Source organism: Acomys minous (assembly GCF_964271855.1).
Source record: "Acomys minous genome assembly, chromosome: 3".
NCBI lineage: Eukaryota > Metazoa > Chordata > Mammalia > Rodentia > Muridae > Acomys > Acomys minous.
Window position 1 is genome coordinate 66417604 of NC_140485.1, and position 17401 is coordinate 66435004.

Below are 17401 nucleotides of genomic sequence, written 5' to 3' on the forward strand. Positions count from 1 at the left end.
AACTCCATGGTGGAGAAGTGACTTCCCCTGAAGAGTGCCTGTCCTCTGCCCTCCTTCCTCATGGCTCCTGCTGCAGGAGTGCAGTCATAAAGCCCGAGTTGACACGAGGACTGGAGGGCCCCACCCACCCAGACTTTTGATCCTCTGCTTTCCTTAAGTCTTAATCATCTCGCGGGAGGCCAGCAGGGTTTCGATCGCACCCCGGCCTGGCTTTTAAAGAGCTGTTGTGGTGACATGGGGCACCGTTGCCCGATTCCCCTTTGCTACCTCGTTTCTCAGTTTGAGAAGTTATAAGCTGGGAGGCTCATTGGAGGGCGGCCCTGAGCTCTTCAGCAGCCATCCCATTTTCACCTTGGGGGCTTGGGTCAAAATTTCAGATTCCTGGGCTTAAATCCAAATTTATGGAACTGAAAGCCATTGGGGGGGTGGGGGGAAGGAGCCTGATGATCTGCATTTTACGTCAGCAGGATGTACAAGTTACCTGTCAACCCTGCCTCCCACACACCAGACCACTTCCTGTTCTCACTGCAAGGACAGGGTCCCCACATCATCATCAATCAAACGCATCGCGTGTCACTTCCCCCTGGCCGAGTCCTCTCCGGTTTGCCAAAAGGAGTGATGATCTTTAGCCCTAGTCTGTCCCACCGGGCCACAGTTGCTGCTATATGCTGGGTGGCACGCAGTAGGTGGCCCAGGCCTGGTCAACTGAGGTTGGGGCTTGTAAATCAGAGACAGACACTGCGCCACAGCTGTGGGCATGCCAAAGAAGACAGGGTGCCCCTCCCCAGCAAAGGAGAGGAATCAGTAAAGGCTCAGCGAGCAGTCCCTAAGGTAGAGCTCACGGGCAGTAGCTTCTAGTGGGACCCTGGATCAGGTGGAGCAGAAGTTGCCTGGGCCTGTCGCTCAGGCCAGACCAGGCTGTGCCCCTCCCCGTCCGGGCGTTGCCCCGCCCCACCAGCCACCGCCGCCCCGCCCCCCCGCCCCCTCCAGGCTGCAACAGGTGCCTTGAGCAGGAAGCTCGCGCCACCCGCTCCCCGGACGCGTCCAGGACCCACTGAGCCGTGAACCATCCTCAGCCCCGGCGTGTGCCCCAGGCACTGTGACCCCGGTCTGCGCGAGCCTCCTCCCCGCACAGCGACCCTCTCCGGCTCCGCAGCCCCGCCGCCCTGAGCCATGGACGCCCCGGAGCCGCAGCCAGACCCCGACGGCGGGGACGGCCCAGGCCACGAGCCTGGGGGCAGTCCCCAGGACGAGCTGGACTTTTCCATCCTCTTCGATTATGACTATCTGAACCCTATCGAAGGTCGGTGGAGGCTTCCCCCCTGCCTGGCCCTCGAGCACTGGCGGGGGGGACAGGGCCTGGGAACCCGATGCAGGGCTACCTCCGGTAGCCTGGTGACAGGGAGGGGAGCTGGAGACAGTGGCCGAATCATCCTGAGGGGGCTGTTTCCTGTTCCTCCTGAGGGTCGCTGTTATAGCAAAGGGTGGTCAGGTTCCCTGGACACCTCAGAGGTAGTGAAAGTGATGTCTTTGCTTTTTGCTCTCAGAGAGTGGAGTCCGTGGAGGGGCGTGTGCTCAAGGATGACAGAAAGGCTACAACTGAGCCTGACAATCTTGCCCCTGAGGCTGTGAGACAGTGGCCCTGCGGCATCCTGGGAGCCGGTTGTTGAGGACTTTGTGTTGAAACTAAGGAAGAGGCTTTGTGCCTCATGCTTGAGGGTGGTTTGCCTTTGGTGCCAGGAGGCTGGCCCATTTCCTCTCTGAGTTTACCAGTCACTGCAGGTGGACCAGCCCCAACTTATTAAATGATCTTCCACTAGCCCCTTGCCCAGTGCTTGAGTGGATGGGGCACCTGGCCGAGAAGGACCGGCTATTTCAGAGTTCAGTCTGGGCCTCATTTGTCCCCTGTTGCTGGGCGTTGGACAAATGCCCCTGTCATTTTAGTGTTCCACAGCATTTGTCAGAAAGCCATAGCAGCCTTTACACCTAGTGTCACATTTTCTGGTTAGAAAGCTTGTTGTCTGGGAGCAAACAAGAAAAACCTAACTAGGTTTCCTGCTTTTGACAGCCCAGCTCATGCTTGTGGCAGGCTCAGGGACAAGCCTGCTGGCAGCTTCCAGATGCCTCAATGGCTCCAGCTTACTGGCATCTGATGCCTGGTGCGGAGGAAGGGCTGTGATGCTGGCTGGGGAGGATGTCTGTTGTTGAGTCCCGGTACCATTAACTCCTTTCCCCCAGCAGGGTCCTCATGGGCAACTTTGGGGAGGGACTTGCTTGGTGACCATCTTTATGTTTTGGCTAGAGATGATAGTAATAGTTGAAGAGCTAGTGTTCTGGGGACAGCCTTCTCTTGAAAAGACACAATTAGGAATCAGTCAGCCATCCACACATCAGTTCTCTCTCTCTCTCTCTCTCCCTCCCTCTCTCTCTCTCTCTCTCTCTCTCTCTCTCTCTCTCTCTCTCTCTCTCTCTCTCTTAGGTGAGGGTGGAGGGTGAGGATTTCCGGGGAAATAGTTTCCAAACCAAATCTGGTGGGAGGTGCTTTTTATAGTTTTTCTTGGCAAGGCAAGCTTGGTGGCCAGCAGATCGGTAGCTTAATGACCATGGGAAAGCCTGGTAACCTGTGTTGTTGTTGTTTTTTTAAAATAATAAACCTTATTTTGAGGGTTCCAGTTTCCCATTTATAGAAGCATCCCAGCACCCCTTCCTTCTTGCAACAGGCCTCTGACACTTTAGCATGATGTATCTATTTAATATGGATACTCTGTCATTGAGAAAAGTCCATGCTTTTTCAGTGATTGTGTGTGTGTGTGTGTGTGTGTGTGTGTGTGTGTTAATAGCCTTGAAGTACTGTGTTAGAAATAGGTGCTATAGACATGTTACATATTTAATTTATTTCTATAACAGGATATCAGGGAGCTCAGGCTGGCCTGAAACTAGACAGCTTTCTGCCCCAGGATCCTCAGTGCTGGGGTCACAGGCCTGTGCCCCCCACCTGTTTTAATTTTTTTATATAATGTTTTCCTCATGCTTAGATTAGGGATAGCCATGTTTGGGAGATGATCACAGCAGGGCGGGGCATTATCTTCGCATGTCAAGGATTCGCACCACCAGCCCGATTCATTGCTGCCTACCTGACCTTCCCCGCAGTCGTTTCTCCCTGGTAACTCCTTTCCAAATTGTGCTCTTAGGAGAGTCCCCAGGTGAGACACTTACTCAGGAGTGGCAAATGACAGCGCTCTGGGCATCTGTGGGGAAAGTGCAGGTGGTATCAAGTAGCACACGAGGAGGCAGATGTGAGGTACTCCAACTGTGGAGTCATCTCTGAAGGCCACCGCTCCCCATTTCTTCATGGTGTGGCTCCCCAAGAGCTGAGCTGACCTTTCCCCTGATACTAAGCCTTGGTCTAAGATGCTAGTGACCAACGAAGAGCCTTAAGTTAGCTGCCCACGAGCCCGGCAAAATCCACAGGAGGAAAAGGGTCAACACCATGGCCCGTGCTGAGTGAAAATCCCTAAAAGGCACATAGGGAAGTTTGGGGGAGGTCGGGCCATTGGCAGCAATGGGACGTGGCTGCAGCTCTCACTCCAGGCAGGTGCTACTTCTGACTCCCAGTTTACAGAGGAGAACCTGAAGGCACAGAGACTGGGGCAGGGGGTGGTAAGTTCCTGGAAAAGGCAGAGCCTGTCAAGGGCAGAGCTGCAATCTGAGTCTAGGCTTTGACAGACTGTGGGAGTCTCTCCTCCACTGCATGGCGGACACCTGGGCCGTGGGGCCATGACAACCAAGGACAGGAGTAGTGGTCTAGGGCCAGTCATTTAACATCTTTGGACCCCCTGCTTGCTTATTTGTAAGTGGCTGATGTAATACTTCTGTCTGCTAGCACACCTTGAGCGAATTAACCCACTGAAATCAACCACAGTGGGTTTTGTCTCTAGCATCTATTAAACTCTTGCTTTCACAGCCATGAGTCATTCCTCAGTCACTCAGGCAACTAGTCTTCTAAGCACCGAGCATATGTTAGATGCTGGGGAGGGGAGGGTGGGGACCAGGGAAGAAAGACCCAGCACTACCTATGCTGAACCAGCATCCTTAAACAGGCCTCTCTCTCATCTTCTCTGAGTGCACTGGCTGGTACCCGAAGTAAACGATTACGTCAAAGTGGAGACGGTAGGCATCTTTGCCTTTTTAAAAAATAGTATTTTATTTTCACCTATGTGTATGGGTATGTAACTGCATGTGGGTATGTGCACCATGTGCATGCAGGTGTCTGTAGAGGCCAGGAGAGGGCAGTGGATAGGCTGGGACTAGAGTTGCACTTGGCTGTGTGAGCGAGCCTCTAGTATAGATGCTAAGGACTGAACTCTGGTCCTCTGTAAGAACAACAGACACTCCGGACTGTTTCACTATCCCTCCAGTCCCCTTTGCCTTGCTTTTGACCTTGCTGGGAGGACCTTGGATGCTGGTATAGGGTTCAGATATATGTATTTGTTATGCTCAGAAGGTATCCATTCCTGTGTCCTGGGAATTTTATTAGGAACCGGACTCTATTGGCATAAAAGGCTCTGGGGTGTCTATGTGGGTATGTGCACCCACATATTGGTTGCATATTGGTTCATATAGTAAGAGGTCATCTGCGCATGAGCATCTAAGTATATACTGTGAGTAAGACCGTCATTCCTGGTATAAAGTCTACTTGGCCGCTGTGTATATTTTCTTGTGGTGGTCCTATCAGTTTGATTGTATCCTGAGGCCCTTTCCAGCCATATTCCCCGGGCGGTACTTATCTCTGCTAATGTCGTGTGCACTTGGCCCTAGGGTTCTCTCCTTTCTATGTCACGGGACTCCTGGGAGTCAGTTCTCTTCTGTCCCAGGGACTGAACTCAGGTGGTCAGGTTTGGTGACAGCCCCTTTACCAGCAGAGCCATCTCACTGGCCCTATTTATGTCGCCGCTGTTTCTACAGGAGTCAGTTTTGGTAAACCGTATCTAAGAAATGATCTCCTTCATCCAACCCAGTTTCCAAATTTGTTTGGCTGGAGAGGTGTCAAGAGCACGCTCATACCTCTGCTACCCAGATGAGACATCCAAGTTTATCCCATGTAAAGGGTAGAGATAGGGTTACAGGGTCATGGCAGCTGCCAATCCCACCCTGGAGGAGGTGTGCTGCGGTTGGCAGCCCCTTCTGTTAGAAGTCCCTTGGGCATGCTCAAGGGGGTTCAGTGTACTCTTTCTCCTTCCAACTTGGAATTCCCGGGTCACCTCCAGAAGGACATCACCTGGGTGCTGTGTTGGGGACAGCTGTGCAGCAGTGCTCACTGCCAGTTTGCCTCAGTGGATCTGATTCAGTTCCTCCTCAGACTCCTTTTTGGCTCAATCATAGAGGACCAGCCTTGACCTTCCAGAGGGCAAACCAACACTTCCTGATCAATTGTGTGTTGCTTTTCAGAGTCTGTTTCTGTCACCCTTACACTGGTGGGGGGGGGGGGTCACACTCTTTGAAAAAGCTGATTAAAGTCACAGACACCACACTGTCTGTCTGTCTGTCTGTCTGTCTGTCTGTCTGTCTGTCTCTCTCTCTCTCTCTCTCTCTCTCTCTTACACACACACACACACACACACACACACACACACACACACACGTTTGCGTGAACGGGCTCCATGAACACACATATGTCCTGAGCGCAGAGTCAGCATGCACGCACCATCCACCTGCGGCCCCACTGCCATGTGCTTTTTTTTTTTTTTACACCACTCTTGAGGGAGTCGTGGGCCGATCCCTGGTGTCACCTGCACTTCAGCTTGAGAACACCTGCTCCCAACCCATTCGCAGGGGACAATGAGAACCTCTCATCCTTACAGCAAACACATGGCACGCTGGTTGTGTGCCGGGCCCAGTGGGCGTGGGGATGAATGAGACCCGGTGCCTGCTTTTTGCCTGGATGCCATGGAGCCGGCACGGAACGCAGCCTGGTAAACAAATGGGGACAAATGAGGTGCTGTGATATAGTAACTGGCTTTTTTTTTTTTTGGTGCTACTAAAAATAGGCCTGTATGCTAAGTAAGCTGGCTTGCTGGGGACACGTGACATTCAGAGGTACTGCCCTCTGTGTCAAGTTAAGGACAGGCCTCAGTGAGCCTGCTTTTGGACAAATAAGGTCTCCAGGTGCCCCCAGGAGAGGTGAGAAGAGGCCTCTAGCCTGTCGTTCTAGCTTGAAAGGCCACTGTCTCTTATTGCTAAGCTTTCATCAGGAGCAGAGGCACACGCACCCTGAAAGCAGCGGATCTTAGATGAGCTTCAGGCCTCTCTAGCCCCGGAAGGTGCTGTGAGCCAGGTGCAAGAAATGTAGCCTCACACATTGGCCCGTGCAAGGCTGGAGCCAGGGTACTTGGGGTCTGAGGCTCTGTCTTCAGCCTTTCTTTCCAGCACACAGCCAGAGTGTCCCCAGAGCAGCCCATAGCGGCGGTGTCCAACTGTGTCCAACAGGCCCTGCGCACTGCAGCACTGGTACACGGCCCGGTGGGAGTGGGAGCGTCCATGCACCTTTCTTGAGCCCATACTCACCAGCCAAACAGAACTGGCGGGGGAAAGAAACCAAACAGGACATGCTGGGGTGTTCACGCCTCTCTTCCTTCTACGTTTTTTGTCTCTTCTTTCTTTTCTCTCTTTCTCCTCCTCCACCCTCTCCTCCTCTCTCACCTCATATAGCCCAGGTTGCCCTCAAACTTTCTCTGTAGCCAAGGATGACCTAGAACACCTGATGCTTCTGTGTCCTCTTCCCAAGTGCTGGGATTACAGGAGCGAGCCAGTACACCCCGTTTATAAGGGGCTAAGGAGGGAACCCCAGAGGATGTGCAAGCTAGGCCAGTACTCTACAGAGATGAGCCACATCCCCCCAGCCTCTGTTTTTGCTTTTTTTCTCTGCTATGCATGCGTCCTGGGGACACCTGAGCCCTTCTTCCTTCTGACTGTGCAGGTGAAACCAAAAAAGCCTTGGCTTGACTTGTTGGGGGGCCAGGGGGGCGGGGAGAATTTTGGCTGAGCAGAAATGCCAGGCCTGCGGCAAGCAGATCAGTGCTTATCGATCAGGTGAAGCTAAGGTCTCTTTAGCGGGCTGCTGGAAGCCACGTGACTTTGGCTCCTGGCTCGAGTTTCTTATGTGTGCCATGGCTGGTGAGGACAATGGGCCCCACTGGGGGCAGAAGTGGGGCTTGGTTCAGTGAGGGGTGGGACTCTTGTCCCCGCAGCCCGGGCTTGTGACTGTGGATGGTCATGGGCCCTGAGAAATCAGGCTGCCCTAAGCATGCTGGCTGCAGAGAGACGAGAGAAACTCTTCCTTAGCCCTTGATGAGTCTTTAACTAGAAGAGAAGATGAGCTTCTCTTCTGTGGTGTCTGTTAAGCTGCCTGGTTCCACAGCAGGGGAGGAGGGGGGCGGGACTAAGCAAGTCAGTGAACACAGAAGCCTGTTGGGTTCTGACTCAAAGGCCCTGGACCCCTGCTGGCTGCAAATGCTTCCTTGGTTGTTCACTGTCTGTGGCTGGAAAGTTCTGGAGGCCACTTTTCTGAGTGATGCAGGTTACTCCCAGGTGTTGTATGCTGAGCCATGGCCCAGAAAGAACCAGCCTTGAAAACTTAGCTCCTTGATGAGTGCACTGTGGCTTTCCCTCAGAGGGGACTTCCTCCCTCCCTGGCACAGGAAGTAGCCTCAGGCTCCCAGAGAGCTTGAGGCCAACTCACTTCCCTGCCTGCTGCACCCTTAGAGCTAGGGCTTTGCTGACAGGTTCCAGACTGAGTTAGGGCACCAGGCTTGCCTCAAGCCTGGGCTGTTCTGGTATGGCCCAGGCTGTCTGCTAGTCTACCTGGAGCAGGGGGAAGGGGGCACTGCCTTTGACTTTCCCTCTGGCCTTTTCTTACTAAACTTACTCCCTCACCACCCGCCCCCACCCAAATGCAAAAGCAGAGGTGATGGTACAATGGGCCCTCTCATCCACGTCTCCCCTCCCTATGGCATCTCCCGTCAGCGACCTTAAATATAACTCATAGTATTTTATAGTTAATAGATTAGAAGGGGTCAAAGCTATGGACACCTACCTGCAGGGCAGTGGTGGTGGCGCACACCTTTACTCCCAGCCCTCTGAAGGCAGAGACTGGTGGATCTCTGTGAGTTTAAGGCCAACCTCGTTTACAGAGTGAGTTCCAGGACAGCCAAGGTTACACAGAGAAACCCTGTCTCAAAAAACAAAAACAAAAACAAAAAACAAAAAAACAAAAACAAAAAAACCCCCAAAAAACCAAAAAACAAACAAAAAACAAAAAACAAGCAACAACAACAACAACAACAAAACAAAACAAAACCATAAATGTAAGTAAGTAGGTAAGCAAGCAAGCAAGCGAATAAACAAATAAGGACACTTGAGAAAAGTCAAATATGGCTGTTCTTGGAGAACCTCAGGGCATTGGACCCTGGGTCCCCCAGTATCGAAACCCTTGGATAGAGTGCATAGTGCCCACCTTCTGGCTTCAGTAACGATAAAAAAAAAAGTTTTCAGAGCCATCAAGATGGTACCGCTGGGAAAGGCATACTCTAAGCAAAGCTGGCAACCTGAGCTCCGCCCCCAGGACCCACATGGTACAAGGAAAGAAATGACCCCCAAAAGTTGTTCTCTGACCACCATGTGCATATCAGAGCACACACACTAGTAATAAATGGAAATTTAAAAACTAAAAATGGTACCAGCACCATGGCTCAGCTCATAAAGGTGCTTGCTATGAAGAAGGATCCCAGGAATCCCCCTTAATTGATCCCAGGAATCCACACGGAAGAAAAAAACTGACTCCTGCAGGTTGCCCTTTGACCTCCCCATGTAAGCTCTGGCACACGTGTATATGCGCCATGCACATGTGTACACACACACACACACATATACATAGATACACAAACATAAAATAATGTAAAAATTTTGTTTTAAAGGAAATTCTTTTAAATAAGTAAAATGTTGTTTACCAGGGTTCAGCACAGTTTTGGGGTTGGTTTGTTTTGAAGCAGGGCCTTTCCGTAGCTCAGGCTGGCCTCAGAGTTGTCGAGGATGACCTTGAACTTCTGATCAGCTTGCCTCCAGGACCAGTATTCTAGTTTGCTTTTTGTTGCCGTGAAACTTTGACCAAAACCAACCTGGGGAAGGAAGGGTTTTGTTTGCCCCGCATGTCCTTAGCATAGTCCCTCACTGAGGGAAATTAGGGCAGAGCTCAAGCAGGAACCTGGAGGCAGGAGCCGCAGCAGATGCCACGGGGGGGGGGGGGGGGGGGGGACGACACGGGACTGGGGGTGGGGGGGGTGAAGGGGGGGCTGGGGGGGCTGGGGGCTGGGTGGTGGGTGGGTGGTGGGGGCTGGGTGGTGGGGGCTGGGGGTTGGGTGGTGGGGGCTGGGGGCTGGGTGGTGGGTGGGTGGTGGGGGCTGGGGGCTGGGTGGTGGGGGCTGGGGGCTGGGTGTGGGTGGGGGGAACTAAGGCTCACCTCCTCTGGCTTGCTCAGCTACCTTTCCTGTACAGCCCTGGCCCAGCTACCTAGAGGTGGCAGCTCCCACAGTGGTCTAGGCCCTCCCACATCAGTTAGCAATCGAAACAATGCCCAAGTTGGCCGAGGCAGGTTTTCCATAGAGGTTTCCCTATGAGCAGCCACCACACACAGCTTATGAAAAAAGCTGCTTGTAGAACCCCGGGGCCTCTGCCTGCTAGGGCCACACTGTACTAACTGACCCCCAGTGTACTAACTGACTAACACACCCCCAACCCCCAGATGTTGTCCCCCAACATTTTAAATGCACAGCTACAGATGGAAAAGGCAAGAATAGAAACAGCCAAAGGACAGAGTTATCCTTAAACCTAAAATCGTTAGCATCTACTGTGTAGCACTCAGGCCTCAACTGTTTGTTTGGTTTTTTTGTTTTTGTTTGCTTGTTTTTGTTTTTGATTTTTTTTTTCTCATCCAGCCCTAAAGAGCCTTGCATTGTGAGTGGTTGGCCCAACCATTGCTCTCTTTATCTTTTGAAAATCCCAGTCAGTTAAATTTCTTACTGTTTATCTGTTAAAGAAATAAGATCACATCCCAGGGCTATTCTCTGTGTCCTGGATATTGCTAGATGTGCCACCCTCTGATTTTTTTTTATTTTTTGGCATGTCTCTCTGTTCTTTATAGATTGGCATGTAGTTTGTGTGTGTGTGTGGGCATGCACACACATAGTGTGTAGTCGTATGAGTATGTGACTGCCTGTGAAAGCCAAAGATAAACTATGGGCGCCTTTCCTCAGCAGCTGTCTCTCTGACTTGTTTTGTTTGAGGCAGGGTCTCCCACTGCCCTGGAACATACCATTTTAGCTGGGCTGGCTGCTCAGCCACCCCTTAGGCTCTGCCTGGCTTCACTTCTCCCCTTCCCCCTGGGCTTTGCCACTACGCCTGGCTTTTTTATGTGGGTGCTGGGCTCAGCTCTGCAAGCACTTTACCAACTGAGCCGTCTCCACATCCCCTGGCATTTACTTCCAAAACCCAGAGCCCTGGACCTTTAATGTGTTTTCTCGATGCCTTTTAGCAGGCTGAGCTGGAGGCAAAGTAGGGGAGTTCCTTTTCCTGAGCGGGCACTGGGGCCCAGCCTGCCTTCTAATCTAAGGATTTGGAAAAGGGCCTGTTTTAGTTAATAAAGTACATTTCTCCTAGCCAGCCCTTCCCTGTGAATTTTAATTGAGCTATGCCTGAGCGAGCTTTCGGAAGGCAAGAAAGTGGCCTGCAATGCATGGGATTTGTCAGGGCCTTATCAAAACAGACCTTCGGGGGCATGCCAGCAGAAGGGGGCTGCTCAGTGAGGGAAGCCTTTAAGCCTTAAATGTTTGCAGCAGTCATCTTAAAGGCTGAGGGAAGTGGGGTGTTTGCCTGCCTGATCCTCAGGAGGTGGGCTGCAGGTCTGAAATCCATGGTGGGGGTGGGTGATGGCACCTCTGCAGGGTGGCTTGGGAGGAATGTCTTAATGACCAGGTGTGTGTGTGTGTGGGGGGGGGTGGGCACTGTAAGTGTACCCATATCTGGAAACATGGTCCTCATGTTATAGTCGGGGGTTGGGAAGGTATAAATAAGATGTGTCCTGTGAATAAGTCATTGGTCTGAGTCCCTGGCTGAGGGTTTCTTGGCCCCATGGTCCCCAAGGGGAAGCTTTGCTTGCAGGGGTCAGGCTTTTGATGGAGTGCGGACGAGCAAAGGGTCTCAGCTCCTGGAGGGCAGAGGCTACAGGGAAGCCATGACTGTCCAACTGCCTCCTCTCACAAGGGGCTGCCTCGGAGTGGGTGGGCTTTGTCCTGTTCCTGTGTGAGACTTCTCTGAAGTCTATTTTTGGTGACTTCTTCTGCTGAGGAAGCTGCACATCCCTGTCTGTGTGAAGCTGTTGATGTGATATTCAAGGCCAGGCAAGCCTAGTCTATGGCTAGAGAGCTCAGGTGGTTTAGTTATTGGCTGGGCACGGTGGAAGAAAGCCCCCAGGGCAACAGTACAATCTTGGGTGGGTTTACGCACGTATGTGCTTCTCTCTCTCTCTGTGTGTGTGTGTGTGTGTGTGTGTGTGTGTGTGTGTGTGTGTGTGTGTGGCCTTGGGGGATTCCCTGCACCTAAGTTTCAAGTTTTCTCATGCGTAGCAGTGAGGTTGATAGTACCGGCCTCTCAGCTTGTTAAAGCCTGCTGAAATGGAACACATGCAGGCTCAGTGGACACCAGCTATCAGAAAGACAGCGATCAGGAAGGCGACTGGGATCCCGGAAGGCAGGAGGACTCCAAAATGCCTCAACAGCTAGAGGTCTTGGTGTCCTCTGCTGAAAGGAGACCTTGAGGCTTTGCAGGGTGCACTTGCCCCTCATCTTCTGATGCAGCCCAGGGCACCATGTTTTTGCAAGCATCCTGCCAGCTGCTGCTCTGCAAGTCTCCTTGCTCTGGTGCGCTCCCTTCTGTGTCAGCGTCGCGGGCGCCTGGCTTGGTGGCAGACTGCCGGGAGGCACTACCGAAGCTGCCTCTGTCTGTCTGGTGAAGGCAGACAGCTGTCTTCCCTGGGACAAGGTCAGCAAAGATGAGAGGGTGCCAGGAGGCCTCTGCCAGCACCTCCATGCTGGCGAGACTGGAGGGTAAACGTCCCCTCGCCTCCTCTGGTGTTCTTGGACCCGCTGATCTGGGTGGAATTTCTCAACTTTCAGGGCCCCGTCTGTGTCTGTGTCACCTCTGAATAAAGGGTGTGACAACCTGGATCCTCTCCTTCACACACATGACTCATTTACGGGGAATCCAGTCTGTGCTGTCTTCTGTGCAGTGAGGGAGGGGGGCACGGGTCTGAGGGCTTGGGGGAGGTTTGCTGAGAGTCCCCTTCATTACTTAGAAGCCATCAGTGACTCTTGAAAATGCTTCTCCCTGTAGGCTGTGAAGGCAGCCAGATGGGAAATCCGCTGCCTTCCTGCCCTGCTGGTGGGGCTCCTACAGCCACATGTGCAGGGGTTTAGTGGAGTCACAGGCCTCTGTCCTCTCTCCTTGCTGCCAGTCTGTGTTGCCTGGCAGTGGCATTTTGTGCACTACCATGGCGACAGACTGGGAAGCCTCAGAGGTAGACCTTAGCTCTGATCTCATGAAGCGGTGGGTGGGCTTGGAATAGCCTAGGTAGGGACCTGCAGAATCTGCAACCCACCCTGCTGTGGGCCTGAGACCCCTCCCCCACAGCACTTCCTATAGGCTCCCGAGTGAGGTTTCTATTTTCGTCATTCTATCCCACTTCCTAAAATTTCTGCCTGCCTGTGCTTTCAGACACTTGAAAGATTGTTTCTATGCTGTCCCTCCCTCCCTCTCCTTCTGTCTGTCTGTCTGTCTGTCTGTCTCTCTCTCTCTCTCTCTCTCTCTCTGTGTGTGTGTGTGTGTGTGTGTGTGTGTGTGTGTGTGTGTGTGTGTGTGTTTTTCTTTTGAGACAAAAGTCTCAGGTTGGCCTGGAGCTAACTTTGTAACCCAGGCTGCTCTCAAACTCTCAGAAACCCTCCTGCCTCAACTTCCCAAATATTGGGACTACAGTGTGCACATGGTTTCTCCCCCCTCCCCTCCTCCGCTCTTCCTCCTCCTTCTTCCTCCTTTTCCTCTTATTTTCAAAAGCTCTCCATTGGCCAGCAACCTGGCAGTGAGAGGTGTCCTGGCCTTGACCATGCACAGCCATCTGGTAGAAGCCAAAAGAGGAGAGGCTGGTGGAGACCACTCAGTGGCTGGGGTGTGATTTTTTTTTTAACCTTCTCTGAGCCAAACAGAAGGAATGAGAACATTCTAGAAGAAAAGAGTTGAGATCTTAGGTTGTTGGGCCAGTGATGGCCCCACATCAGGTTCTGTCCTGGGGGTGTGTGTGGGGGGGCGGGTTGTCACTTCTCTGTGGCATAGTTAAGGTGTCACGATTCTAGAAATAGCCTCTTTCACGAGAAGTTGTGGGGGTGGGTGAAGAGGCCAGGTTGCCTCAGACTGTCTTGGCTCTGCAGCGTAAAAACTGTGTAACTTCAGACTGATAACTCACCTTCTTTGACCCTCATTTTCCCCATCTGTAAAACTGGGAAAACTACATTCTCTGTTTCACAGTCTTCTTGTGAGAAAACCCAGCGGATGCCTGTTGGTTGTTGTGTGATGCTCTGTGGTATAAAGCAAATGGCTGTTTCCAGGTTCTGGCTATTATGAATAAGGCCGCTATGAACATGGTTGAGCAAATGTTCTTGTTGTGTGCCGGAGCATCTTCTGGGTATATTCCAAGGAGTGGAATACCTGGGTCTTGAGGAAGCCCTATTCCCAGTTTTCTGAGATAGCACCAGATAGATTTCCAAAGTGGCTGTACTAGTTTGCATTCCCAGGGCCCCGGGGTCCCACTCAAACTAAGGCACCAGCCAAGGACAATATAGGCGGTAAACTTTAAACCCCTACCCAGATCTAGCTAACGGGCAGAACATTCTCCACAGTTGAGTGGAGAGTGGGATATGACTTTCACACGAACTCTGGTGCCTCATATTTGACCATGTCCCCTGGAGGGGGAGACCGGGTGACACTCAGAGGAAGGATAGCAGGTTACCAAGAAGAGACTTGATACCCTATGAGCATATACAGGGGGAGGAAATCCACCTCAGGAACAGTCATAGGGGAGGGGAATAAGGGGAAAATGGGAGGGAGGGAAGAATGGGAGGATACAAGGGATGGGATAACCATTGAGATGTAACAAGAATAAATTAATAAAAAATTAAAAAAAAAAAGCAAATGGCACAGGTGTGTTGACTCTTAACACTTCTGTTATGACAGGCGACTCATTGAGTCACTAACACTTCAGCGAGAGTTAGGAGAGTTAGCAGCTTTACTCTGAGGCAGCTGGGGGGAGGGAGGGGCACAAATCACTAGAGGAAGAGTGTTCTGGAGCTTTCTCTAGCTACTTCACGCATGTCCAGAAGCCAGCACAGTCGGGGATGCCAAGAGAATTCTTGAAGTGCTGACCAGTCCATTTTATTTTTATAAAATTCCTTCCTCTTTTTACAAACCGCCTTTGAAGAGGTTGGGGCTAGCGTGTGCCACACTGTCAAACCAAACAGAGAAACCATAGCATGGCACGTCAGAATTGTTGTTTAAAAGATTCACCCAGTGTCTGTTAAATGTGTTTGGGGCTTTGTGTAGAGCCGAATTGCCCTGTGGCAAACCTGTGTGTTACCCATGAGGACTTGGAGTGTACTCAGGTCTCCCATGGGGGAGGGGGTCTTGGGCTCTTTTGACGTGATGAGCAAGGCCTGGCTGCTGGTAGGACCGAGTAGGTGAAGCCAGATCATTGTGCCACCATTTCCTTGTAGGTAGGCAGGCAGTCTTGATCTTTAGTTCCAGAGAAATTGGCAGAGGACACCCCATGTATTCTCAAGGCCCTGCCTGACATTGAGTGAGCCCCGGGGCCCAATGGCAAGAGCGTGGTATCAGTGAGCGACAGCTTCAGGGAGCAGCTGTAGAAGCAAATGGCCAGTTGAAGCTGTGAGGAGCCAGAGGGAGTAGGGATGAACAAAGGGGTTACAGTGCAGCTCCTGGAGGTGGCAAGCCAACCAAGGATGCTTCCTTAGGTTCCAGGGTGTGGCGCACAGGCAACGCTTTAGGCAGACTGAGCCTCTGCCGAGCGCAGGAAGTATATAGGTTGGCGCTTTGAAGCTCAGAGCCACAGAACCTCGGCTTCAGTTGGTCTTGCTAGGCTAGGGACAGTTGGGTGGCCAGCTGTTGGAGTGGGTAGGCAAATAGCTCAGCTCCACACCAGCCCCTGCTAGGGAGTATCCTTAGGCTGGAGTGGGGCCAGATTCCCCAAGCCCAGGGTGGGCATGGCCCATCAGTTCCTAAGGACTCTGGGTAGGTAACACTAGTTTGTTGTGCCTCCACTTCCTTGTCTGTGGAAGGCGAGCAGACAGTCCATACTGCTCGCTCGTGTAGAAGTGAGTCAGCGTTAAAAGCCAGTGTCTGCTAGGTCCATGCCCAGTATTTTATCTACCCGACACCTGCACTTTTGTAATTAGTATAGTAGTAGTAATAATAATAATAATAATAATAATAATAATAATAATAATAATAATAATAATATTCTTCTTCTTCTTCTTCTTCTTCTTCTTCTTCTTCTTCTTCTTCTTCTTCTTCTTCTTCTTCTTCTTCTTCTTCTTCACAAAGTTCCCCTTCTTGGGGTGGAGGGGCAAATAAGTGACTGTCAGTGGACCTCATCATAGGGCTGGCTACTGTAGTCTGGTCTAGCTATTCAGGAAGACAGTGGCTCAGGAAAAGGAAGCTGGAGCCATGGCAGGGAAGTCTGGGCAAGGGGAACAACGAGTGCAAAGTGTGTGTGTGTGTGTGTGTGTGTGTGTGTGTGTGTGTGTGTGTGTGTTGGGAAACAGGACAAGATAGAGAACCCAGAGCAGCCACAGTTCCTGCCTGCCTGCCATCTCGAGGGTAGGCCAAGCATTTCTCATGCATGGCAGGAGGCATGGAGTGCCCCATAGTGGGCCCATAGGGAGAGCTGTCTCTTTTTTTAAAAAAAATTATTCATTTACTTGATGTGTATGCGTGTTTTGCCTGCATGCATGCTGTACACCTCGTGTGGGCCTGGTGTACAGATGGTTAGGAGTTGCTAAGTCTTGAGGGCCTCTCTAACCCCTGGGTTCCCCTCAGCTGCCTGTGTGCAGGGTCACCGAAACCTGTGCCATCTTGATGGTGCTGGCAAAACAAGATAGTTAGTACTTGACAAACCCCATTCACCTCTGCCTGCCTCACAAATTATACCTCAGAGAAAAGCAGTGGGAGGGCAGGGTGGGGGTGAAATGCAGGCTTAGAGCCTTTGCCTAGATGACGCACTGCCCCCACCTTGCTAGTACTACAGATTAAGCGGCCGAGTGTCCCACTACTGAGGTACACCCCTGCCATTTTCGTGGTTTAATTTTACATAGGGTCTTACTAAATTGTTCATGCTGGCCTTGAACTCACTCTGTCATTCAAGCAGGCCCTCACTAGGCGATGCTCCTGCCTCAGCCTTCCGGAATGGTGTGAACTATTCCTTTCAAAATAAAAGTTAAGATGTGGGGCTGGACAGATGGCTTAGTGGCTAAGAGCACTTGCTGCTCTTCCAGAGAAGTCATTTGCAACTGTAGCTTCAGGGAGCTTTGATGCTCTCCTCTGGCCTCTGTGAGCACCTGCACAGACACGCACATGCACACACACAAATAAAACACAGTTTACTGGCAATGCCGCTATGCTATAGCCAAGATCTTGCAAAGAGGTTTATGGAAACCCTCCTGAGAAAACTGGCAGTGAGTTGTGGGTCGGGGATGCGTCAGCTTCCATCTGGGCTATAGGAGGTGAGTTGTGGGTCGGGGATGCGTCAGCTTCCATCTGGGCTATGGGCAGGTGAGTTGTGGGTTGGGGGTGCGCTTGCTTCCATCTGGGCTGTGGGCAGGTGAGGACAGGGAGGCCCAGTATACACACAGGCTGTTTCCAAAGAGCCCAAGAGCGAGGATTCCAGCCATTTACAGGGAGATGTTAAAGGCTCATCATTTGTGAGTTTTGCTGTCAAATCCTAGGGAAGGCAAAGGCTATTTGTTACCTTCATTCCCCTGATTGCTGTTAAACATTTATAGACTTGGGGAAAGAAAAGAGGAAGAAAAAGGAAAAGAAAAAACAAACAAACAAACAAACAAACCCTGCCACCAGGATAGATTAATACAGCGTAAACAGTGCAATATTAGGCTCAGTGGGTCTGGCTGCTCCTTGGGACTCTAAGGCAGTGTGTGCATACACCTGTACATGCCTGTGTGCGTGCATGCGTGCGTGCGTGCGTGTGTGTGTGTGTGTGTGTGTGTGTGTGTGT

The 17401-nt window shown here is 51.7% G+C and overlaps 1 protein-coding gene across 7 annotated transcripts in view; it reads left to right on the forward strand.

The window, feature by feature from the left end:
• NFATC2 (nuclear factor of activated T cells 2) overlaps nt 1-17401 on the forward strand; it is a 133366-nt gene that overhangs the window by 13031 nt on the left and 102934 nt on the right. For 3 of the 7 annotated variants that reach the window (XM_084777930.1, XM_084777929.1, XM_084777934.1), the window contains exon 1: nt 982-1303. The exons of the other annotated variants lie outside the window; for them this stretch is intronic. In XM_084777930.1, coding sequence (XP_084634056.1) covers nt 1174-1303 — 130 coding nt within the window. In that variant the 5' untranslated portion in view covers nt 982-1173. Of the gene's footprint in view, nt 1-981; nt 1304-17401 lie in introns of those variants that run through there. 7 annotated transcript variants of the gene reach the window in all.